Source organism: Bos mutus, chromosome 16 (assembly GCF_027580195.1).
Source record: "Bos mutus isolate GX-2022 chromosome 16, NWIPB_WYAK_1.1, whole genome shotgun sequence".
Lineage (NCBI taxonomy): Eukaryota > Metazoa > Chordata > Mammalia > Artiodactyla > Bovidae > Bos > Bos mutus.
This window is the reverse complement of record NC_091632.1, coordinates 79,032,321-79,058,549: the sequence shown is the minus strand read 5'-3', so window position 1 is coordinate 79,058,549 and position 26,229 is coordinate 79,032,321. Positions and strand designations below refer to the sequence as shown.

The window sequence follows — 26,229 nt, the reverse complement described above, 5'->3', positions numbered from 1 at the left end:
ATTTTTTTCTTTTTTGCTAAAAAATGTGATACCATCATCCTTTGATTTGTAATGACAGAATTCTAATGTTTCACTATTTTTCTCTTCTTATACTTTGTATTTCACTGAATTCCACTAAATTTGATCAAGTGGCCTCTAAAGTCATTCGTTGCCATGTCCATACCCAGTTTGGTTGATCTGGGTCTCCATCATTCTGTCCTTCCACTGCAGAATCCCCCCAGTCTCTTCTCCATGCCTCCAGGCTTGCTGCCTTGCACTGCTCTCCAACTTGCTACCAGAGTAACAATTTTTACATAATGTTATAATCACGCTCCTGCATTAATCTTTAATCTCTTCCTATTAGCTATTGGGGAAAAAGTCTAAATTTTATACTATAAAAACGTTTACAATTGGATGATCAAACTCTCTCTTTCTCTTTTTTTTTTTTTACTTGAAGCAGTCCTTGTTTTCCCAGGACAGTACCAGATTATATACATTGTCCTTGTGCCATTATGAAGAGAAATCCACTTTGATTCTTAGGAATACCCTCATTTAGAAGATAACTTACATGATCACTTTTAAGTATCTCTTTAAAATAATTCCTTCTTATATTTTTAGTCCACATTTTACCATTCCTTCAGTTGCTATCCTAAGTCCCAATCATATTAAATTCCTTTCAGTCTTCACTAATAGTTTTTCATCATCCCTTCAATTGCTCTCCTTAGCCCCAACCATATTAATTCATTTCAGTCTTTCCTAGTGGTTTTTTTACCAAGGGGCCTTGATGCACTGTTTCCTCTGAAAGGATCTACTCCCCAGCCCCCAACTTTGCTTATATAACTACCTCTAATCATTTGCATCTCAGTCTTAATATCACTAACTCTGAGACATATTTCATGGCCCTGCTTAGACTTTGTTAGATAACTCAGATTGTCACTGATGCAACATATTTTATCTTCTATAGAAATTTTACTTGTTGGTTTCACATATCTAAAAGTTACTTGTTGAGTACCTAGTCCATGCCAGGAACTCTCACAAGTATTTGTGATGGGAGGGTGGGACAAATCGACAGAGTAGCATTGACATTTATACACTATGATATGTAAAATAGATAGCTAGTGTGAAGCTGCTTAACACAGGGAGCTTAGCTTGGTGCTCGTGGTGACCTAGACAGCTGGGGATGGGGAGGGAGTGTGACTCGGGAGGTAGTGTGACTCAGAAGGGAGGGGATATATGTATACATGTAGCTGATTCACTTCTTTGTACAGCAGAAACTAACACATGTGGTAAAGCAGTTATACTCCAAATTAAGAAGAAGTATTTGTGATTAATTAGAGAACAAATGAAAATTCCTTGCTTCCAGAGCTAGCATTTTATCATGGAGAAGTCTGGCCATAAACAATACATATAAAAATCAGTAAAGTGTTTAGTAGATTAGAAGGTGATAAGTAGTAAGATAAAAGTGAGAAAAAAACAGAGCTAGCAAAAAGCGTGTATGAATTCTAGGACAATTGAATTTTTAGGTGGCTTGTAGGCCTCATTGAAAAGGTGGCATTTGAGAAGATACTTGAAGAAAATAGGGGCATTGTGCCTGTGAATGTCTGAAGGAAAAGCACTCCTGGGAGAGGTAATAGCTGGTACAAGGGCCCTACAGGAGGGGTAGGAACCTGACTGATGTGCTCCAGGATCAATAAAGGGGCCCTCATGATGCAAACACAGTAATTTGACGGTAAGAGTGTAAGAGAGGTAGGGAGAGAAGTAAAAAGGGGCCAGATCATGGTGAGCTCTTTAAGTCAATGTAAGAATTGTAGCTTCTACTCAGAGTGAAGTGGGAGTCATCACAGGTTTTCAGTGGGGCAATGGCATGGTCTCACCTATGCTGAACTCCATCTTCACAAAATCACTATGGCTGATGTTAACAATAGATGCTTAGGGTCAAGGATCCAGTGTATTTTCAAGTGGAAGTGGTAGGAGAGAAAAAATTATGGGTATACTTTGAAAGTAGGGTGCCATTATTATTATTTTATGATCAATCTATTTCTTTTTTCTTTTTTTTACTTTACAACATTGTATTGGTTTTGCCATACATCAACATGAATCTGCCATGGGTGTACAGGTGTTCCCCATCCTGAACCCTCTCCTACCTCCCTCCCAATACCATTCGTCTGGGTCATCCCAGTGCACCAGCCCTGAGCATCCTGTATCATGCATCGAACCTGGACTGGCAATTCATTTCACATATGATATTACACATGTTTCAATGTCGTTCTCCCAAATCATCCCACCCTCGCCCTCTCCCACCCACAGAGTCCAAAAGACTGTTCTATACATCTGTGTCTCTTTTGATGTCTTGCATACAGGGTTATTGTTACCATCTTTACCATATACTGTATTGGTGTTTTTCTTTCTGGCTTACTTCACTCTGTATGAGAGGCTCCAGTTTCATTCACCTCATCAGAACTGATTTAAATGCATTCTTGAATTAGAAGTGAACTGTAATAGAGAAGTGTGAAGAACTCAGGATTTTAGTATCAGTTCTGTTCATTTCAGTTACTCAATTGTGCCCAATGCTCTCTGAACCCATGGACTGCAGCACGGCAGGCTTCCCTGTCATCACCAGCTCCCAGAGCTTGTTCAAATTCATATCCATCAAATATGATGCCATCCAACCATCTCATCCTCTGTCATCCCCTTCTCATCCTGCCTTCAAACTTTCCCAGCATCAGGGTCTTTTCCGGTGAGTCAGTTCTTCCCATCATGTGGCCAAATACTGGCGTTTCAGCTTTAGCATCAGTCCTTCCAATGAATATTCAGGACTGATTTCCTGTAGTATGGATTGGTTGGATCTCCTTGCTGTGCAAGGGACTCTCAAGAATCTTCTCCAACACCACGGGTCAAAAGCATCAATTCTTCAGCATTCAGCTTTCCTTATGGTCCAATTCTCACATCCATACATGACTACTGGAAAAACCATAGCTTTGACTAGATGGAACTTTATCAGCAAAGTAATGTCTCTGCTTTTTAATATGCTGTCTAGGTTGATCATAGTTTTTCTTCCAAGAAGCAAGCATCTTTTAATTTCATGGATGCAGTAACCATCTGCAGTGATTTTGGAGCCCAAGAAAATAAAGTCTGTCACTGTTTCCACTGTTCCTCCATCTATTTGCCATGAAGTGATGGAACTGGATACCATGAACTTCATTTTTTGAATGTTGAGTTTTAATCCAGCCTTTTCATTCTCCTCTTTCACTTTCAGCAAGAGGCTCTTGATAAGGGTGGTATCATCTATGTATATGAGTTTATTGATATTTCTCCTAGCAATCTTGATTCCAGCTTGTGCTTCTTCCAGTCCGGCATTTCACATGGTATACTCTGCATATAAGTTAAATAAGTAGGGTGACAGTGTACAGCCTTGATGTACTCTTCTGATTTGGAACCAGTCTGTTGTTCCATGGCCGGTGCTAACTGTTGCTTCTTGACCTGCATACAGGTTTCTCGGGAGGTATGTAAGGTGGTCTGGCATTCCAATCTCTTTAAGAATTTTGCACATTTTATTTTGACCACACAGTCAAAAGCTTTGGCAAAGTCAATAAAGCAGAAGTAGATATTTTTCTGGAACTGTCTTGCTTTTTTGATAATCCAACAAATTTGGCAATTTGATCTCTGGTTTCTCTATCTTTTCTAAATCCAGCTTGAACATCTGGAAGTTCACCGTTCATGTAATGTTGAAGCCTGGCTTGGAGAATTTTAAGCATTACTTTGCTAGTATGTGAGATGAGAGCAATTGTGTGGTTGTTTGAGTATTCTTTGGCAGTGCCTTTCTTTAGGATTGGAATGAAAACGATCTTTTCCAGTCCTATGGCCACTGCTGAGTTTTCCAAATTTGTTGGCATATTGAGTGTAGCACTTTCACAGCATCATCTTTTAGGTTTTGAAAGAGCTCAACTGGAATTCCATCACCTCCACTAACTTTGTTTCCTAAGGCCCACTTGTCTTCACATTCCAGGATGTCTGGTTCTAGGTGAGTGATCACACCAGCATGGTTATCTGGGTCATGAAGATCTTTTTTGTTTAGTTCTTCTGTGTAGTCTTACCACCTCTTCTTAATATCTTCTGCTTCTGCTAAGCCCATACCATTTCTGTTCTTTATTGTGCCCATATTTTTTTTTTGAAATATTCCCTTGTATCTCTCATTTTCTGAGTAAGGCTTTCTTTTTTTTTTTTTTTTTAATTTTATTTTATTTTTAAACTTTACAATATTGTATTGGTTTTGCCAAACATTGAAATGAATCCGCCACAGGTAAGGCTTTCTTATCTCTCCTTGCTATTCTTTGGAACTCTGTATTCAAATGGGTATATCTTTCCTTTTCTCCTTTGCCTTTTACCCCTCTTCTTTTCTCAGTTATTTGTAAGGCCTGCTCAGACAACCATTTTGCCTTTTTGCATTTCTTTTTCTTGGGGTTGATCTTGATTACTGCCTCCGGTACAATGTCATGAACCTCCATCCGTAGTTCATCAGGTACTCTGTCTATCAAATCTAATCCCATGAATCTATTTCTCACTTCACTCTATAAATATAAGGGATTTGACTTAGGTCATACCTGAATGGTCTAGTGGTTTTCCCTTTCTTCAATTTAAGTCTGAATTTAGCAATAAGGAGTTCATGATCTGTGCCACAGTCAGCTCCCAGTCTTCTTCTTGCTGACTGTCAAGAGCTTCTCCATGTTTGGCTGCAAAGAATATAACCAATCTGATTTCGGTGTTGACAGTCTGGTGATGTCCATGTGTAGAGTCTTCTCTTATGTTGTTGAAAGAGGGTTTTGCTATGATCAGTGCGTTCTCTTGGCAAAACTCTAATAGCCTTTGCCCTGCTTCATTTTGTATTCCAAGGCCAAATTTGCCTGTTAGTCCAAATATCTCTTGACTTCCTAGTTCTGCATTCCAGTCCCCTATAATGAAAAGGACATCTTTTTTGAGTGCTAGTTCTAGAAGGTCTTGTAAGTCTTCATAGAACTGTTCAGTTTCAGCTTCTTTATCATTACTGGTCAGGGCATAGAGTTGGATTACTCTGATATTGAATGGGTTACCTTGGAAATGAACAGAGATTGTTCTGTTATTTTTGAGATGGCATCCAAGTGCTTCATTTTGGACTCTTTCATTGACTGTGACGGCTACTCCATATCTTCTAAGGAATTCTTGCACACAGTAGTAGATATAATGGTTACCTGAATTAAATTCACCCATTCTAGTCCATTTTAGTTTACTGATTCCTAAAATGTAAATGTTCATGCTTGCCATCTCCTGTTTGACCACTTCTGATTTCCCTTGATTCATGAACTTAACTTCCAGGTTCCTATGCAATATTGCTTTTTACAGCATGGAACTTGACTTCTATCACCAGTCATACCCGCAACTGGACACTGTTTTCTCTTTGGCTCTGTATCTTCATTCTTTCTGGAGTTATTTCTCCACTCTTCTCCAGTAGAATTTTGGGCACCAACCTGGGGAGTTCATCTTTCAGTGTCATATCTTTTGGCCTTTTCATACTGTTCATGGGATTCTCAAGGCAAGAATACTGAAGTGGTTTGCCATTCCCTTCTCCAGTGAACCACATTTTGTCAGAACTCTCCACCATGACCTGACCATCTTGGATGACCCTACAAGGCATGGCTTATAGTTTCATTGAGTTAGGTTTTTAGTATTAGCAGCAGGAAAATGGGAATGGCCATGCATTTAGATGAGAAAGGTATGCAGGGAACCAGCGGAGATATAGAATTCAGTTTGGAATGCAATGCATTTCAAATTTATGTTAGATATTGAGAAAAAAATGTCAAATAAGAGATTCAGTATAATAGTCTAGAGTTCAGGTCCTACTGTATAGCACAGGGAACTATGATAAACCTATGTTAAACTATGATAAACTTGTGATAAACCATAATGGAAAAGAATATAAAAAAGAATATCTATATCTGTATAGGCTTCCCTGGTGGATCAGTGGTGAAGAATCCACCTGCCAATGCCAGAGACCTGGGTTTTATTCCTGGGTCAGAAAGATCCCATGCAGGAGGAAATGGCAACCCACTCTAGTGTTCTTGCCAGGAAAATCCCATGGACAGAGGAGCCTGGTGGACTACAGTCCATGGGGTCACAAAGAGTTAGACGTGACTTAGTATGCACAACATGTGTATAACTGAGTCACTGTGTTGTACGGCAGAAATTAACACAACATTGTAAATTGATTAAAGTAATTTAGAAAAAAAAAAAAAACTGAAATGAGTCTAGAGTTCAGGAGAGAGGTGGTGTATGCTGAAAAAATTAATTTTGGATTCCTGAGCTTATGTGTTATGTTTAAAGTCATGAAACTGAGCAAGATCATTGAGAAAATGATTGCGGGCAGAAAAGGAATGAAGACAAAGGACCAAATCCTGCAATGTGTCAATATTAAATATCAAGTGAATGAGAAGAAACCAGCAGAGGAAACAAAGAAGGAGATACTGACAAGGGAAACCAGCTGAGTGTCTTGTCCTGGAATCCAAATGAATCCAGTGTGTGGAGAAGATGTAGTGATCAGCCACGTCTAATGCCTATAATGGTCAAATAACATGAGAATTGAATATTGGCCATTGAATTTAGTAAAAAAGTGATTGCTCTTTATCTCAATAAGAGCTCTTTCAATGAAGTGGTAAGTTGGGGAATGCCAGATCAGAGAGGTTTATGACAAAATGTCAGAAGACAACTTAGGGAAACTAGGTCTAGACAACTCTCATAAAATTTTGCTGCATGAGAGTAATGGAAATAAACATAAACAAATGAGACCTGAAAGTGAAAGTCACTCAGTCACGTCCAACTCTGTGACCCAGCAGACTATACAGTCCATGAAATTCTCCAGGCCTGGAGAATACTGGGGTGGATAGCCTTTCCCTTCTCCAGGGGATCTTCCCAACCTAGGGATCAAACCAGGTCTCCTGCATTGCAGGCAGACCTAATTAAACTAAAAAACTTTTGCACAGCAAAGGAAACCATAAACAAAATGAAAAGGCAACCCACAGAATGAGAGAAAATGTTTGTAAATGATGTGACCAAATAGAGATTAGTCTCCAAAATTTACAAACAGCTCATACAGTTTAATGTTATCGAAACAAACCACCCTATCCAAAATGGGTGGAAGACCTAAACATTTCTCCAAAGAAGACCTACAGATGGCCAAGAGCCACATGAAAAGATGTTCAACACCAGTAAATTTTAGAGAAATACAAATCAAAACTAAAATGAGATATTACCTAACACCAATCAAAATGTCTGTCATCAAAAAAAACCCACAAACAATAAATGAGTATAGTGAGAAGGGACCCATCCTACACTGTTGGTGGGAATGTAAATTGGTACAGCCACTATAGAAAACAGTATGGAGTTTTCTTAAGAAACTAAAACTAGGTCCAGCAACCCCACTCCTGGGCGTATATCTGGAGAAAAACATAATTTGACAAGACACATGCACATTGATGTTACAGCACTATTTATCATAGTCAAGAAGTAGAAGCAACCTAAGTGGCCATGAATGGAAGAAGAGATAAAGATGAGGCACATATATACAATGGAATATTACTCAGCCATGAAAAACAGTGAAATAATGCCATTTGCAGCAACATGAATCTAAAAATTGTCATATTGAGCAAAGTCAGCCAGACAAAAGAGAAATATTGTATGATATAGCTCATATGTGGAATCTAAAAAAATATGATACAAATGACTTTGTTTATAAAACAGAAACAGACTCACAGAGACTTAGAGAACTAACCATAGTTACTAGGGAGAGGGCAGGGCTGGGGAAAGATAGGGAGTTTGGGATTGATATGTACACACTGCCATGTTTAAAATGGATAGCCTACTTTTTGGTGCAGGGAACTCTGTTCCATAGTTAATGGTCTAAACAGGAAAAGAATTCAAAAGGGCAATAACTGAATCACCTGCTGTCCACTTGAAACTGACACAACATTGTTAGTCAACTGCACTCCAATATAGAAAAAAAAAAGTTAAATAAATAAATAGAACGTATAACAAAACAGTATATTAAAAAGCAGAGACATTCCTTTGCCAACAAAGGTCCTTCTAGTCAAGGCTATGGTTTTTCCAGTGTTCATGTATGGATGTGAGAGTTGGACTACAAAGAAAGCTGAGCGCTGAAGAATTGATGCTTTTGAACTGTGGTGTTGGAGAAGACTCTTGAGAGTCCCTTGGACTGTAAGGAGATCCAACCAGTCCTAAAGGAGATCAGTCCTGGGTGTTCATTGGAAGGACTGAGGTTGAAGCTGAAACTCCAATACTTTGGCCATCTTATGTGAAGAACTGACTCATTTGAAAAGACCCTGATGCTGGGAAAGATTGAGGGCAGGAGGAGACGGGGATGACAGAGGATGAGATGGTCAGATGGCATCACTGACTCAATGGACATGAGTTTGGGTAAACTCCAGGAGTTGGTGATGGACAGGGAGGCCTGGGGTGCTGCGGTCCATGGGGTCACAAAGAGTTGGACACAGCTTAGTGACTGAACTGAACTGCTGCTGCTGTTAAGTCGCTTCAGTCATGTCCGACTCTGTGCGACCCCATTGACGGAAGCCCACCAGGCTCCCCAGTCCCTCGGATTCTCCAGGCAAGAACACTGGAGTGGGTTGCCATTTCCTTCTCCAATGCATGAAATGAAAAGTTAAAAGGGAAGTCACTCAGTCGTCCAACTCTTAGTGACCCCATGGACTACAGCCTACCAGGTCCTCCATCCATGGGATTTTCCAGGCAAGAGTACTGGAGTGGGGTGACATTGCCTTCTCCGGAACTGAACTGAACTGACAACAAAACAGACTCACAGAGAAGAAAGTAGTGGTTAGCAGTGGGGAGAGTGGCAAAATAGGTGAAAGGAATTAAGAGGTACAGACTACCAGATACAAGGATATAATGTATAGCACAAGGAATATCAATACTTTATAATAACTTATATGGGGTATAATCTATAAAAACATTGAATCACTGTGTTGTACACCTGAAACTAATATAAGATTGTAAGTCAAGTTACTTCTGTTAAAAACAAAATAAAGCTAGTTAAGTCAACACAGGGTTGGTGTACAAGGAAAACAGTGAAAGACAGTGGGTATGGACTCTGAAGATGAATGATACAGAGCTGGGATATCATAAGGGGTGGAGGGAAAATGCTCTGAAAGAAGCAGTGAGAACTCTGAGGGTATTTCTCCACTAGGAAAACACAGGCACTCTTTTGGTGTTGCAACCTTCAGAATTACAAGGAGAGATATCAGAGAAGAGCCAGGTTTTGTTAGGGGAAGGAAAGGTTCAAACAAGAAGCTGTTTCTGTAATTGTAACTTTTAAAACTGTGTCTTCCCTGCTAAATTTTGACTTTCTCATGATCACATACCCCCATACTCAGCTTGGTGCCAAATATCAGTGTGGGCAGAATTATCAGGAAGTAACCAAGTTTCCTGTGTTGAGCAGGAAGATGATAAGGAGGTAGTTGGAAGTGATGTGGAGACAAACATATTTGGGAGGAGGTGAAATTCAGAGAACATGGCTCCTTGGGAAGTAGATGGGGATTTAACTCTCAAAACAAGAGTAGGGTTGAGTTTTACATAAATATGGATGTGTCTCTTTCCTTCCAAACAGAAATAAAAGGTGAAAAGTTTGTTGAAGCCTTCTTGTTTGCTTGGTTGAACATAGGGAATTGAAGGATTTCTTCAATAGAAAGATAACTTTCTTTCAAAAGATAAAAATAATCTTACTTCAAAAGATCACTTTTCCCTCTAAATTATACAATGTGGTCCTCTGCAGAGGATAAATGTTATAAATGTGGATTTTAATTTATAATATTAGGATGCAGATCATATATGGTTTTATTTTGATGAATCAAATTTATAAAATTTAATGTTTAATCAGATCCACTCACCTGATTAATGGAAAAGTTAATCTCATTTTCTCTAGGATCCTCATCTCCCTCCCAAGATGGATTGAACTATAAATTAATCCTTGTTTGTGGTGCTAAAAAGTTACTGGAGTGTATAGTTTCTGATGCCAGCCACTTTTACCTTTGCTCAGAAATGGTGGTCATCATATTGTTTTCTCAAGCACAGTCATTCTAGACACATTGTGTCATGCCCCACAGCAGACACACCAGGCTCCCTCTAATCTGAGTATCATGAACAGTATTTTCAGAGGTCCTAGCTTCTGAAACTTGAGTACCACATTTATTTCAATATTGAGAAATACCCAGATAGAGAACTCAGATGGTCTCCCCCATCTTGGTTCTATCAACTCTCACATTCAGAAACATTGCCTATTTTAATCCCTTCTTGTGTTGTTGTTGTTCAGTCATGTCTGATCTTTGCAACCCCATGACTGCAGCACACCAGGCTTCCCTGTCCATCACCAACTCCCGGAGCTTGCTCAAACTCATGTCCATCCAGTCGGTGATGCCATTCAGCCATCTTGTCCTCTGTCACCCCCTTCTCCTCCTGCTCTCAGTCTTTCCCAGCATCAAGGTATTTCTCAGAGGTTTTTAAAATTCAGTTGCTGACTTCTTTGTCCATGCAACAAAGAAAGAGATGCTAAAACCCCTGAGGTTTTTTTCTCCCTTTGAAATCTCAGGCTCTTACAGTGAAGAAGGTTGTAAGATCAGATAGAAGTTTGAAGGAAATGGAGAGTGTTTTAATAGTTGCTTCAAAAAATAATACAAAATGGAGACTCAGGGCTTTCAGAAGGATGGCCAGCTATCCATAAATACATTAATGAAGTCAGTGATTGTGAAATATGGTGGCAGTCATCCATTAGATTGATTTTTTTTTCTCCAGAAAGGGAGAGACAGTCACTTTCCATAAATTGGGGTTTATACTAATTTTTAAATGTTACTTAAATATCTCAGAGGAATTTGTTTCTTCCATTTACTGTTCCTTGAGTATTCCAAGGAGTCAAAGCCTTAAGCTATTTAAATTCTCTGTTCTTACTGCCTCAAGGCATTTCCATGACTTGTGTACTCATGATTTTCTTTTTATGTCAAAAAATCAAATGTAATGATTTCGGAGTGTAGCTTCTCATCACTGGGTGAAAAGTTCATCCTTTCCCCTGCTCCCTGTCCCCACTATACTACATCACATAACATAATTCTGTTTTATTTTCTGCATGGTATTTAGCATTATTGAGAATTAGTTTTTCCATTTCTTTGTCCATTTGATTATCTTAAAGACAAATCCATATGCATAGGAACATTGTCTCTCTTATTCCTTGAATATCTTGAGTGCCTAGAATTGTGCTTGCCACAGAGAAGGGCTTAATAAATATAAACATTAATTATTCAAATATTAAAAAGTAGTTATAAATCAGTAAAAAAAAAAAAGATAACTCAACAATATAAGGAGAAAAGATATGATGAGAGATCGATAAAAGTGAAATGGACCAAAAGTTTTCATTAATTTAAAATAAATATAAATTTAAGCAATTTTTAAAATTTAAATGTCTAAGTATTTCATGATTTCACAAATCTTTTTTCATGCTATAGACCTAATTGTAGCAAATACACTTTTGCACAAATACAGAATTTTTTATCCCTGTGGGTAAAAATGCTCAAACTAAAAATAAGTAAATCATTTTTGAGATTAAAGGGTAAACAGTGCGTAGTATATTTCCTGGTTATACTGACTGTGTTTCATCTCACTTTAATCATTAAATGATTGCTAGTCCTATAGGTGGCAAACACTTTGATGGATTTTCATTTCTCATTGTTCCAGGTACTGTGGCCATAGACTTGCAAGACACAAGCTGCAGATCAGCAAGTGGCCCTACCCTGTCTCTTCCTACAGAAGGAAGTAAAGAAGTCAGAAGACCCAGCATTGCTCCCGTTTTAGAGGTTGCAGACACGTCATCAATTCAAACATGTGATCTTCTAAGTGATCAATCAGAAGATGAAACTACACCAGATGAAGAAATGTCCTCGAACTTGGAGTATGTTTGTAAGGTTTACTGGGACTTGTGCTTGCCGTGAAAAACTAATGTCCTTCCCTTCTGGACATCCCAGAATCAGTCCTACATACTTCTGTCAAAACACTCTTCTTATTAGCCGGTATCTCTCTTGATGATAAAGTATTCTAAACCCTTGAATTTCTGGCTTAAACGGCTATTTACAGCTTCATTTTTCTCTATGTTAGCCTTTATCCTTAAAGAAAAAAAAATGTATATCAGTATTTCCATGATAAATCTATATTACATTTTACTTTTTTTCTTTAAGGATACAGTTTGTATTTTTCATTTTTATTAAAAATAAGTAATAATGCTTTTATTAAATTATAATGTGCCTTCTACCTTTAGTTTGTTTTTCTACTTCCATATTGAAGTTCAATCAATTATTTAGTACATGTAATGCAGCTTCTTCCATTAAGCTCTTGTTTGTCTCAGCATTCAGCAATCTTTTTTATTTAATATACATCAATAATGTTTTGAATGAATGAATAAATGAACTACAGTTCATTTAACTAAGATTCCATAATAAATAGTATCAATATTTAAGCTATTGATCACATTTTAGCCTATAGTAAAGTTTGTTTACTTGTCTATTTCATGTATTATGTTGGTATTTCTTAAGGAAAGCACAGTGTTCAACTGCCTTGACAGTGGAGTCCAAAGGAATTTGTGTCCCTTGGCAGTTTCACTTTATACTGGTTGGGTACAAGTGGCTTTGTTTAAAATCATCTGACCTACAATGCTTTATCTGTAAATAGGGTTCATATGAAGATTAATTGAGATAATAGAGAAATGTGCTTAGAACAATTGTTTGTGCAGAGTAAGCGTTCAGTGAGTATCAATTACTATTAGGTGTAGTACTAGTCCTAGTGGTAATGGTAACATCACTCAGGCACTTCTAATATTTTTCATATAATAGAAGTTCAGTCAATGTTGAACTGAACTAAAATATACTGAAATATAATTGGAATGTAGAAAACTCCTTCTATTAATCTTTCACACTTTCAAATATTTATTACAAGAAACTTAGACATATCCACAGAGGACAATTTCACTCTCCAAGAAATTAATAACACTCAAATAGATTTATGAAATATTTGACAAGAAGAAGGAACAGTTTGACCACCAGTATATTTCTAGAAATGGTGCTGTGATAGAAATTCTTTCTTTACATGTACTTCAGAAAAATTGAGAGGTTGAATATTTTTTATTTCTAGAAAAATGGAAAAGACATTGAAGTAATAGAGGAGACTGTCAACTTCTAAATTTGCAAAATATTCTCCATTTTACTGTCTTAGCTAATGATGTCTGAAAAACAGTTCTAACTAGGTTTGAAATTTCATGGTTTGAAAGATACATTTTCTTAATCAAAAAAAAGCTTTCACATTGGATAAAAGAACTTTTCCTCCACTAAATTTTCTTTTGTCTCTTCAGTTCAGTTCAGTTATTCATTCGTGTCCGACTCTTTGCAACCCCATGAATCGCAGCACATCAGGCCTCCCTGTTCATCACCAACTCCCAGAGTTTACTCAAACTCATGTCCATCGAGTCGGTGATGCCATCCAGCCATCTCATCCTCTGTCATCCCCTTCTCTTCCTGCCCCCAATCCCTCCCAGCATCAGAGTCTTTTCCAATGAGTCAACTCTTCTCATGAAGTGGCCAAAGTATTGGAGTTTCAGTTTTAGCATCAATCCTTCCAATGAACACCCAGGACTGATCTCCTTTAAAATGGACTGGTTGAATCTCCTTGCAGTCCAAAGAAATCTCAAGAGTCTTCTCCACACCACAGCTCAAAAGTATCAATTCTTCAGCGCTCAGCTTTCTTCACAGTCCAACTCTCACATCCATACATGACCAGTGGAAAAACCATAGCCTTGACTAGACGGACTTTTGTTGGCGAAGTAATATCTCTGCTTTTTAATATACTATCTAGGTTGGTCATAACTTTCCTTTCAAGGAGTAAGTGTCTTTTAATTTCATGGCTGCAATCACCATCAGCAGTGATTTTGGAGCCCAAAATAATCCCATGAAGTGATGGGACCGGATGCCATGATCTTAGTTTTCTGAATGTTGAGTTTTATGCCAAGTTTTTCACTCTCCTCTTTCATTTTCATTAAGAGGCTCTTTATATCCTCTTCATTTTCTGCCATAAGGGTGATGTCATCTGCATATCTGAGGTTATTGATATTTCTCCCAGCAATCTTGATTCCAGCTTGTGCTTCATTCAGCCCAGCATTTCTCATGATGTACTCTGCATATAAGTTAAATAAGCAGGGTAACAATATACAGCCTTGACGAACTCCTTTTCCTGTTTGGAACCAGTCTGTTCTTCCATGTCCAGTTCTAACTGTTGCTTCCTGACCTGCATTTAGGTTTCTCAAGAGCAGGTCAGGTGGTCTGGTATTCCCATCTCTTTCAGAATTTTCCACAGTTTATTGTGATCCACACACTCAAAAGCTTTGGCATATAGATGTTTTCTGGAACTCTCTTGCTTCTTCGATGATCCAGTGGATGTTGGCAATTTGGTCTCTAGTTCCTCTGCCTTTTCTAAAGCCAGCTTGAACATCTAGAAGTTCACAGTTCACGTATTGCTGAAGCCTGGCTTGGAGAATTTTGTGCATTACTTTACTAGCGTGTGAGATGAGTGCAATTGTGTGGTCATTTGAGCATTCTTTGGCATTGCCTTTCTATGGGATTGGAATGAAAACTGACCTATTCCAGTTTCCACTGCTCAGTTTTCCAGATTTGCTGGCATATTGAGTGCGGCACTTTCACAGCATCATTTTTCAGGATTTGAAAGAGCTCAACTGGAATTCCATCATCTCCACTAGCTTTTTTCATAGTGATGCTTTCTAAGGCCCACTTGACTTCCCATTCCAGGATGTCTGGCTCTAGGTCAGTGATCACACCATCATGATTATCTGGGTCATGAAGATCTTTTTTGTACAGTTCTTCTGTGTATTCTTGCCACCTCTTCTTAATATCTTCTGCTTCTGTTAGGTCCATACCATTTCTGTCCTTTATTGAGCCCATCTTTGCATGAAATGTTCCCTTGGTATCTCTAATTTTCTTGAAGAGATCTCTAGTCTTTCCCATTCTATTGTTATCCTCTATTTCTTTGCACTGATAGCTGAGGAAGGCTTTCTTATCTCTCCTTGCTATTCTTTGAAACTCTGCATTCAATTGCTTATATCTTTCATTTTCTCCTTTGCTTTTTGCTGCTCTTCTTTTCACAGATATTTGTAAGGCCTCCCTAAACAGCCATTTTGCTTTTCTGCACTTGTTTTCCATGGGGATGGTCTTGATCCCTGTCTCCTGTACAATGTCATGAACCTCATTCCATAGTTCATCAGGCACTTAAATCTATTTCTCACTTCCACTGTATAATCATAAGGGATTTGATTTAGGTCATACCTGAATGGTCTAGTGGTTTTCCCTATTTTCTTCATTTTAAGTCTGAATTTGGCAATAAGGAGTTCATGATCTGAGCCACAGTCAGCTCCCGGTCTTGTTTTTGCTGACTGTACAGAGCTTCTCCATCTTTGGCTGCAAAGAATATAATCAGTCTGATTTCGTTGTTGACCATCTGATGAAGTCCATGAATTTTGTCTCTTAATTTTCATTTATACTGTTACTTTGATAGCTTCACTTTGAAAATCTTATAGCATAATGTGCAGGTGACTATCTTGTAAAGTCAATAAACAAACCAATTATCTTTGATAATATTTAAACATTATTTCACCAATAACTCTGGTTTTGGTGTGGGTCTTATGGAATAGTTCACGCAACCATTTACTTTTTTTTTCTAAAAAAAAAAAATTCATGACTCATGAATATTGATAGAGTGAATCATAATAATGAATTTTGCTTTAAATATGTTTTATAAAAAACATTGCTATTTTCTAAAATATATCTAAATCTTTTAAACTGAAGATTGGAAAGGATCAGTTAGTTAATATTTTAGAATTCATGGTCTTTGCTTCAACTATTCACCTCTGTTTCTGAAGAGATTTGTGAGCATGGCCGTATTCTGACAGAATTTCAGTTGTGGACACTGAAATTTAAATTTCATTTAATTTTCATATGAGATGAAATAGTACTCTTCTTTTGACTTTTTTCAGCCTTTTAAATGTATGAAAACTAGTTCACAAAACCATGTCAACTTTGGTCCATGGCCCTTGTTCCAAATTGTTTCTTTATCAGAATATAACTGCAGCACAAAACATTACTGCATCTAACTTTATCAAAGTGAGGAATTGACGACAACTGATTTGTCAGACTTTGCCTGCATTATTAAAGGTAATTAGGTATTTCATATTGTTTTACAGATATGCTAAAGGCTACCCACCTTACTCTCCATACATAGGAAGTTCACCCACTTTTTGTCATCTCCTTCATGAAAAAGTACCATTTTGCTGCTTAAGACTAGACAAGGTAAGCACTTCAGGCTGTTATTTTCTGTAAAACTAAAATGATGGCATTGTGTAGTTGCATGCATTTATATAATTTTGTACAATTTTTTGACTGAAATATGTTTATAGAGTATTATCTTTCAAATGTAAATGTTATACATAAGGTGGTGAATTTTACTTTTTTTTAACTGCACTAATGATTACCCCCAGAGAAAGCAATGGCACCCCACTCCAGTACTCTTGCCTGGAAAATCCCATGGACAGAGGAGCCTGGTAGGCTGCAGTCCATGGGGTCACTAAGAGTCGGAAACGACTGAGCGACTTCACTTCCACTTTTCACTTTCATGCATTGGAGAAGGAAATGGCAACCCACTCCAGTGTTCTTGCCTGGAGAGTCCCAGGGACAGGGGAGCCTGGTGGGCTGAGTCTATGGGGTCACACAGAGTCGGACACGACTGAAGCGACTTAGCAGCAGCAGCAATGATTACCCAGTGCTTTACCCTCCACTGATGTATTTGAGGAGTTGGTCAGTCATGTTTTTAAAAGGAAAACAAAGGTACCAGGGCCACAAACCAGAGTCCTCCCCAGATCACTTTGGCCAAATATGCTCTATGTATTTTACTAGGCATTTTTGCCTCAAATCTCAAAGTGGAATTGCTTGATGTGATGCAAGTTAGGTAGTCTATGTGTCATTCACAAAGATTCATTATCAATTAGACTGGAAGTGTCTTGTTTAATGACTCCTTCTCTGAAGATTTTATACTGGTTCTGGTTCCTGCCTGGATGTTCAGGAGAAATCATCCAAAACAGAAACATTGTAAGAAAGCGGGCATTTTTAGCTTTTTCACAGCATGGCCGTTGGACATGACCTGTGTAAGAATTTATTTTCCTAACGAATAAGAAAGCACATAAAAAGGACACTCTGCAACTCCCCACCTCCCAGAAATTAAAACGTACAACTAATTCTAACCAGGAATTTCTTCTTTTATTCTAAATTTCAGAGTTACCTGGTATAAAAATCCCAGCTCTATGCTTATAGGCTTTACAATTTGGAGAGAGAACTTTATCATTAAATTTCAATTTCCATCTCTCTGTGTTTGTTTAGTCATTCAGTGCTCCCTTGATGGGTCACACAGTAGCAAATCCTCCTGCAATGCAGGAGACCCGGATTCCATCCCTGGGTTGGGAAGATCCCCAGAAGAGGGTATGGTAACCCACTTCAATATTCTTGCTTGGAGAATCCCATGGACACAGGAGTCTGGGCTGGCTGCAGATCACGGGGTCGTTAAGAATTAGACATGACTGAGTGGCTTACCACAAGCAGGGAGCCCAGGAGAGCTCAGTCAGTAGATCATCATACTTTTAATCTGAGGGTCCAGGGTTCAAAGTCACTGTTTGGGTAAGGTTGACCTTTTGGGCTTCCCTGGCTCTCATTCCCTAGAGGATTCTCCTGTAATACAGGAGAGGTGGGTTCAATCCTTGGGTCAAGAAGATCCCCTGGAGAAAGAAACCAACTCAAGTATTCTTGCCTGGAGAATTCCATGGACAGAGGAGCCTAGCAGGCTACAGTCCATTGGGTCCCAAGAGTTGAACATGACTTACTGACTAAACTACCAATCAGGGAACCGGATACAAGAAAAAGCTAGGCTTTCAGAGGTGAGTCTTGTTGAAGGAGAAATGGAGACTTTCAAAGCCAAAAGATGATAATCTGTCTCTAAGAAGGAAAAGTTTCTGGTTGTTATTGATTAGTCTATGACATTTGGGATTATCCATTCTTTAGGTGGCATCAGTCTGGTTGGTGCCATTTCTTAGAAGGAATGGAGTAGCCATAATAGTTAACAAAAGAGTCTGAAACGCAGTACTTGGATGCAATCTCAAAATGACAGAATAATCTCTGTTCGTTTCCAAGGCAAACCATTCAATATCACAGTAATCTATGCCCCAACCAGTAATGCTGAAGAAGCTGACGTTGAACAGTTCTATGAAGATCTACAAGAATTTCTAGAACTAACACTCAAAAAAGATACTCTTTTCATCATAGGGGACGGGAATGCAAAACTAGGAAGTCAAGAAATACCTGGAGTAACAGGCAAATTTGGCCTTGGAGTACAGAATGAACCAGGGCAAAGACTAATAGAGTTTTGCCGAGAAAATGCACTGGTCATAGCAAACACCCTCTTCCAACAACACAAGAGAAGACTCTACACATGGACATCACCAGATGGTCAATACCAAAATCAGATTGATTATATTCTTTGCAGCCAAAGATGGAGATGCTCTATACATTGAACAAAAACAAGACTGGGAGCTGACTCTGGCTCAGAAAATAACTCCTTATTGGCAAATTCAGACTTAAATTGAAGAAAGTAGGGAAAACCACTAGACCATTCAGGTATGACCTAAATCAAATTCTTTGCAATTATGCAGTAGAAGAGAGAGATAGATTCAAGGGATTAAATCTAATAGACAGACTTCCTGAAGAACTATGGATGGAGGTTTGTGACATTTTACAGGAGGCAGTGATCAAGAACATCCTTAAGAAAAAGAATTGCAAAAAGGCAAGATAGTTTTCTGAGGAGGCCTTACAAATAGCTGTGAAAAGAGAAGCAAAAGGCAAAGGAGGAAAGGAAGATATACCCATTTGAAATCAGAGTTCCAAAGAATAGCAAGGAGAGATAAGAAAGCCTTCCTCAGTGATCAATGCAAAGAAATAGAGGAAAATAATAGAATGGGAAAGACTAGGGATCTCTTCAATAAAATTAGAGGTACCAAGGGAAAATTTCATGCAAAGATGGGCACAATAAAGGACAGAAATGGTATGGACCTAACAGAAGCAGAAGATATTAAGAAGAGGTGGCAAGAATACACAGAAGAACTTTACAAAAAAGATCTTCATGACCCAGATAATCACGATGGTATGATCACTGACCTAGAGCCAGACATCCTGGAATGCGAAGTCAAGTGGGCCTTAGAAAGCATCACTATGAACAAAGCTAGTGGAGGTGATGGAATTCCAGTTGAGCGATTTCAAATCCTGAAAGATGATGCTGTGAAAGTGCTGCACTCAAAATGCCAACAAATGTGGAAAACTGAGTAGGGCCACAGGACTGGAAAAGGTCAGTTTTCATTCCAATCCCAAAGAAAGGCAATGCCAAAGAATGTTCAAATGACCGTACACTTGCACTCATCTCACATGCTAGTAAAGTAATGCTCAAAATTCTCTACGCCAGGCTTCAGTAGTATTTAATCTGTGAACTTCCAGATGTTCAAGGGGATTTACAAAAGGCACGTGAACCAGAGATCAAATTGCCAACATCCACTGGATCATAGATAAAGCAAAAGAGTTCCAGAAAAATATCTACTTCGCTTTATTGACTATGCCAAAAGCTTTGAGTATGTGGATCACAACAAACTGTGGAAAATTCTTAAACAGATGGGAATACCAGACCACCTGACCTGCCTCTTGAGAAATCTGTATGCAGGTCAGGAAGCAACAGTTAGAACTGGACATGGAACAACAGACTGGTTCCAAATAGGGAAAGGAGTACATCAAGGCTGTATATTGTCACCCTGCTTATTTAACTTATATGCAGAGTACATCATGAGAAATGCTGGGCTGGTTGAAGCACAGGCTGGCATCAAGATTGCCAGGAGAAATATCAGTAACCTCAGATATGCAGAAGACACCACCCTTGTGACAGTGAAGAAGAACTAAAGAGCTTCTTGATGAAAGTGAAAGAGGAGAGTAAAAATCTGGCTTAAAATTCAACATTTAGAAAACTAAGATCATGGCATCCAGTCCCATCACTCATGGCAGATAGATGGGAAAACAGTGGAAACAGTGGCAGACTTTATTTTGGGGGGCTCCGAAATCACTGCAGATGGTGACTGCAGCCATGATATTAAAAGACACTTGCTCCATGGAAGAAATGTTATGACCAACCTAGATAGCATATTAAAAAGCAGAGACATTACTTTGCCAACAAAGGTCCATCTAGTCAAAGCCATAGTTTTTCCCGTAATCATTTATGGATGTGATAGTCGGACTATAAAGAAAGCTGAGATCCAAAGAATTGATGCTTTTGAACTGTGGTGTTGGAGAAGACTCTTAAGTGTCCCTTGGACAGCAAGGAGATCCTACCAGGCCATCCTAAAGGAGATCAGTCCTGAATATTCATTGGAAAGACCAATGCTGAAGCTGAAACTCCATTACTTTGGCCGCCTGATGGGAAGAACTGACTCATTTGAAAAGACCTGGATGCTGGGAAAGAGTGAAGGCAGGAAGAGAAAGGGTCTACAGAAGATGAGATGGTTGGATGGCATCACCTGCTCAATGAACATGAGTTTGAGTAAACTCTGGGAGTTGGTGATGGACAGGGAGGCGTGTCATGCTGCAGTACATGGGGCCACAAAGCGTCGGACACAACTGAGCGACTGAACTGAACTGAACTGAGTCTGTTTGGAGGTGGTAGTCTGCTCTGCAAATGAGTGCCCACTTTGTGATTAGAGGGTGGGGTTAGGCAGCCAACCCTGCTGCATCTATGGAGTCTGTGAGCAAGGATTTTGTTGCCCAGTCTGCTTTATATGAGCAGCAGCAGGCTCCTTCCTGGACAGGGTTTATCAAAAATAAATTCCATGTTATATCCTTGTGTTATTTTTTCTTGCTAATTATGTTGCTTCTAAATTTACTAAAGTAGTTCTTTTTCCTCACTTGAGCTCATAAAAATGAAGTACTTAATAATCTCAGCCCCAACCTGGCACCTTCTCCTTCCATAATCTCTTTGTAAAGGACCTAAATTTGTGTGGCCTCAGATCCTGTTTATACTTAACAGTTCTCCAATGGTACTTCCAGTGGGGACCTACTGTCCTTCTCCTTTATCATTTCCTGTGCTCTCTTCTTTCTTATGCCTTAATTCTTCCTTCTGGATTGATCTTTCCACTTTCATGATTACAGCTTTAGAAATCCTGCTAATGAAATCCTATAGTGATAAATTCTTTCCATTTCAGTTTTCTAGATATGTCCTTATTTTGTCCTCCTTCCTAAAGACTAGTTTGGCTGGGTATCCAATTCCAGGTTCTGAGTTGTTTTTTTTTTCCCCTTTAAACATGTTAGGATTTTTTCACTGCCTTCTGTCCTGCACACTGCTGGTGAGAAGTCAGCCATCATTCTAATTTGTGTTTCTTGTAGGTACAGTTCTCTTTTCTCTATGGCTGCTTTTAAGGTCTTCTTCTTGTCTTGATTGTCCTGCAGTATGACAATGTGTATGACCCTGCATTTATCTTTATTTATTTGGATTAGGATTCATTGGGTTTCCAGAACCTGGTGATTTGCATGCTTCATTAATTCTAGAAAAGCCTTAGTCAATCTTTACATGAATAGTGATTCTCATCTTTTTTTCAGACATTCTGTTTAAATGTGTATTAGACATTATCAAACTGTCTTCTCACACATCTTAATTTTTTTCCATACTACTTTCTCTATTCTCCCTGTATTCTGAATAATTACTTCAACTCAATCATGCAGTTGATCCCTTCAGATGAACAGAATGTGCAATTTAAATCATTTTTTGAATGTCTGTTTTAAGTTATGATGCCTTTTAATTCCAGACTAGAGTATTTGTAATTTTTTAAACATCTACTTGAATATTTCCAATATCCTCTTGTTCTCTTCTATTTCCTTAAACATAGTAAACATGCTCATTTTTCTATTCTGAATCTAGTAACAAGGAAATCTGTAATATTTGTGAGTCTAATTCTTTTGCTTATTGATTCTGCTGACTCGAGGTACCTTGTTCCCAAAAAATGTTTTGCAATTTTTTATTCAGGAATGAAGGCAGAGAATATTCCAGAGTTGATAATGAATCCACAGAGAATCAACTAATCCCAGCCCAAATAAAAAGAAACATACGTAAAGATATAAAGGTTAAAGAGCCAGATTGCTAAAGCAGTTCTCCAGGCAGATAATTTTATTTAAAAGGATCTTGATTTAATAATGCCAAGTCCAGTAAATTCTAGCTCCCTTGGAAGTAGCAAAATAGCCTCAGGAAACACATTTTGGTAATGTGATATTATGTTGTTCTTGTTCTTGTTAGTATTAGTATTTTACTTTTGAATATTTACATCATTATCTTGCCAGCTCAGGTACACTTTTAGACAATTACAGGTTTTTTGTTTGTTTTTTAATAAAAAAATCCCTTTCAATACCTTTTGGTATTCAGTTCCTGGAATGTTGCATGGTTACTTAATTATAATGTTACTCTATTTCTGGAAATGAAAGTCAGAGGTAGATTATTTTTACAGCTTTCGTGAATTATGATTGACAAATAAAAATTATGTGTATCTGAGGTATTTAACATGCTGCTTTGATATACATATACATTGTGATGATTCTTTTATTGATACCCAGATGTCCTCTAGCGGCAAGTTCCGCTTTGCAGCAGAATGTGTGTACACACACTACCGCCTTTTCTTTCCCCCGTATCAGGCTGCATACCTGAAAGTCACTGGTTTTGTCCATGCACACCTTCAGGCTGGAGAATTAGGCATAGAAAAGTGTAACTATTTTCAAATTGATTAGAAAACAAAGGATTCACTAGGAAGGACTAATTGCACATTTTTTTGTCTCCTAAGTTTTTTCACCCAATTTTAGTGGAGTATAAAAATGGTATTTCTGTGTATAATTTTTCTTCTCTAGAGTTGCCAGCATAACTACTATGAGGACGCAAAAGCCTATGGATTCAAAAATAAGCTAATTATAGTTGCAGCTGAAACAGCTGGAAATGGATTGTATAATTTTATTGTTCCTCTCAGGGCTTATTATAGACCAAAGAAAGAACTTAATCCCGTAATACTGCTATTGGATAACCCGTAAGTATATCTTAAAATACACAAGCAAGACAAAAATTTGTTAATATTTTATCAAAAATAATTTAATTTAGAATTAAATTTAGAATATTTTAAATCAGAAACATTATGGCATATATGGGAGATATATTCTATGCTGTGGTACAAAACAATCATTGAGTATGATTGTGCTTCACAAATACAACTTAAAACATAACAAGAGTACTCTGAGCCTTTTGTTTAAGACTATTTTTGCAAATGGTCATCTCTCTACCAGTGGGAAACATGCCACTGAAATAATTACAGTTATTTTCCTTAAATTAATCAACTAGCCTGGAAAATCTCTGCCAAAAGTGGACAATTTTGTTGTCTTTGTAAAGAACCATTAATTATCAGAGAAGCATATTAATGATCCATTTTATGTCATATCATAACACATCATCATTACTTATGATTCTTTCACTGTTAAAACATATATCCTGTGACATAACATGAATAGTTTATACTTTACCGTATTCTTTTCTTTAGAAAATGTTTGATTAATAAACTCATGAAAAAAGACTACTTAAACATTTCAAGATCCTTATACAGATATAAATATACAGCACTGAATGCTGTGGTCAAATCCATTGTATGTGCTAAAATTACAACACTTCTCTCTCTGACTCAAATTAGTAGCAGATGGTCCTTAAATCAATACCATCGTTTAACATCCTCCAATTCTCCTCTTACATTCTAAAGTGATGCAAATTTTGGGATAAGCTAAATGAGGCCAACATCTACTGCTTTGTCTCTGCTTTTAAAATTTATGAAAAGAATTTTCTCAAAACAGAGATAGCTCCCCGATATAACTTCATGACATTATTTATTCTGAATATATGAATATCAAGATTCTCATGGATGCATCTCTTTTTAGCATCAGAATGTCAGTGATAATCAACTCTAAAACTTGAGCACACTTCTAGAGGTTTCAGTTGAAGAACTTTCAGGTCTGATGATTCAATGCTTTTTTGATACCGTTTTGGCTTCCAGGGAAAGGTGATGTAAAGTTAGGGCAGGTGTAGGAAAACAAAAACTTAGACCCAATGTTAGATGAAATAAAAGTTTAATAAAGCAAATCCTAGCAGGATAAGAGTGGTTACTGGGTAGCTACGGTGATGGAGCATGGAATGATCTGACACACAGGAGATGCTCATCCACTATATGAACTCAGAAGTGTCAGATGCTGGCTATTTTTGCTTATGGGGTAGTGTGTCCACTCCCCTAAAAATGCATGGGTATTTACAAGCTGATTGACTTAGAGCAGGTGGCTCAATAGTAAAAAATCTGCATGGTGGGTGGGGAGGATCCCCTGGAGGAGGAAATGGCAATCCACTCTAGCATTCTTGCCTGGAGAATCCCAAGGACAGAGGACCCTGCAGGGCTACAGTCCATAAGGTCATAAAGAGTCAGATATGACTAAGCATACATGCTTGTGCAACTCATGAATGACTTAGAGCATGAGTTCCCATGTCCTATGGCTTGGATTAAAGTGGGTCAACTCAGGCCTCAGAATACAGAAAAGCAGAGAGGAAGAGGCTTGAAAAAAAAAAAAGAACTGTGCCTACAGCATCCCTGTGTAAAGTAATGGGTAAAACTTATTCTTTCACCTTCTTTATATTATTTCAAGGTATAATTACTGGTCCTGATGTATGAAACTCCTAATTGGGTTCTGGGACCCAAATTCAATGTGTGTGTGTGTGAGGGGGGAGGTTTTTCCACACCTCCAATAAGCAGTTCTCAGGATTCCAGCTCAGTTCTGACACTCTCTACCCAGAAATAGCATTAGCTTCCCAGGTTGAAGTTTCAGTTCTACAAAATTTCCCCACCCCCACTTCAGAAGTCAATCACAAGCCAGATTATCACCTTATAACTGATCAGCTGTAGACTAAAAAAGACCCTGATGCTGGGAAAGACCGGGGGCAGGAGGAGAAAGGGGTGGCAGAGGATGAGATGATTGGATAACATCACCAACTCAATGGGCATGAGTTTCAACAAACTCTAGGAGATAATGAAGGAAGGGGAGCCTGAAGTGCTGAAGTCCATGGGATCACAAATAGCTGGACACAACTCAGCTACTGAACAACAACAACAGACTGGAAGTTTCAGTGACCCCCTGCATGAACTTTGATGCCAGTTGTAAGTCAAGGTTGTTACCTGTACTTCTGACCGACTGGCTGTAACTCAGAGGTTTCCACCAACACCTACTCAAGGTCAACTTATTTGGTAGAGCAGATCACAGAATTCAGATAAACATTTTACTGACTGGATTGCCAGCTTATTATAAAGGCATATAACTAGGAAAAACTGGTGGAAGAGATGCACAGGGCAAGATATAGGGAAAGAGCATCACTGTCACCAAATCTCTACCTGTTCACCAGCCTGGAAGTTCTTTGAACTGTGTCTTTTGGGGTTTTTAATAGAAGATTCATTACATAGGTGCAATTGACTAAATCATTGGTCATTGGTAATTTAATTCAATCTCTTGCCCCTACCCCTTCCTCAAAAATCAGGAGGTAGGACTGAAGCTCCCACTTTCTATTCAGGCCGGTTTCCCTGGCAAACAGCCTCCGTCCTTAGCTGCATTCCAAATGTCACCTCATTAACATAAACCCAGTGTTCCTGGAGAGAGGCTTGTTATGAAGAGCAAGACACCCATTTCATCTTCATGTCTCTGAAGTGATTTCAGGAGGGTAAGAGACCAAATATTATTAACAGAAGGTGCTCCCATGACTCTTGTCATTCAGGAAATTCCAAGGGTTTGGGGAGTTGTGAGCTAGAAAATGTGGTAAAGACCAAAGACATGTGAGGAATCTGAATGTGAATGCCAAATACACATTCCTTATAAATCACAGTATTGTACTTTGCAAGAGTCAATCTCACCAAATTTAGGAATGGAGTTTACTTTTGTCCTTTTCTGTATCTAGTTTCCCTAAACAATCTTG

General features: G+C 38.3%; 1 protein-coding gene across 1 annotated transcript in view; it reads left to right on the top strand.

The window, feature by feature from the left end:
- The window catches only part of KCNT2 (potassium sodium-activated channel subfamily T member 2), a 418,728-nt gene that overhangs the window by 307,482 nt on the left and 85,017 nt on the right, over positions 1-26,229 (top strand). The window contains exons 17-19 of the mRNA XM_070384415.1: positions 11,761-11,974; positions 16,319-16,424; positions 23,097-23,269. Of these exons, the coding sequence (XP_070240516.1) occupies positions 11,761-11,974; positions 16,319-16,424; positions 23,097-23,269 (493 nt within the window). The remainder of the gene's footprint in view (positions 1-11,760; positions 11,975-16,318; positions 16,425-23,096; positions 23,270-26,229) is intronic.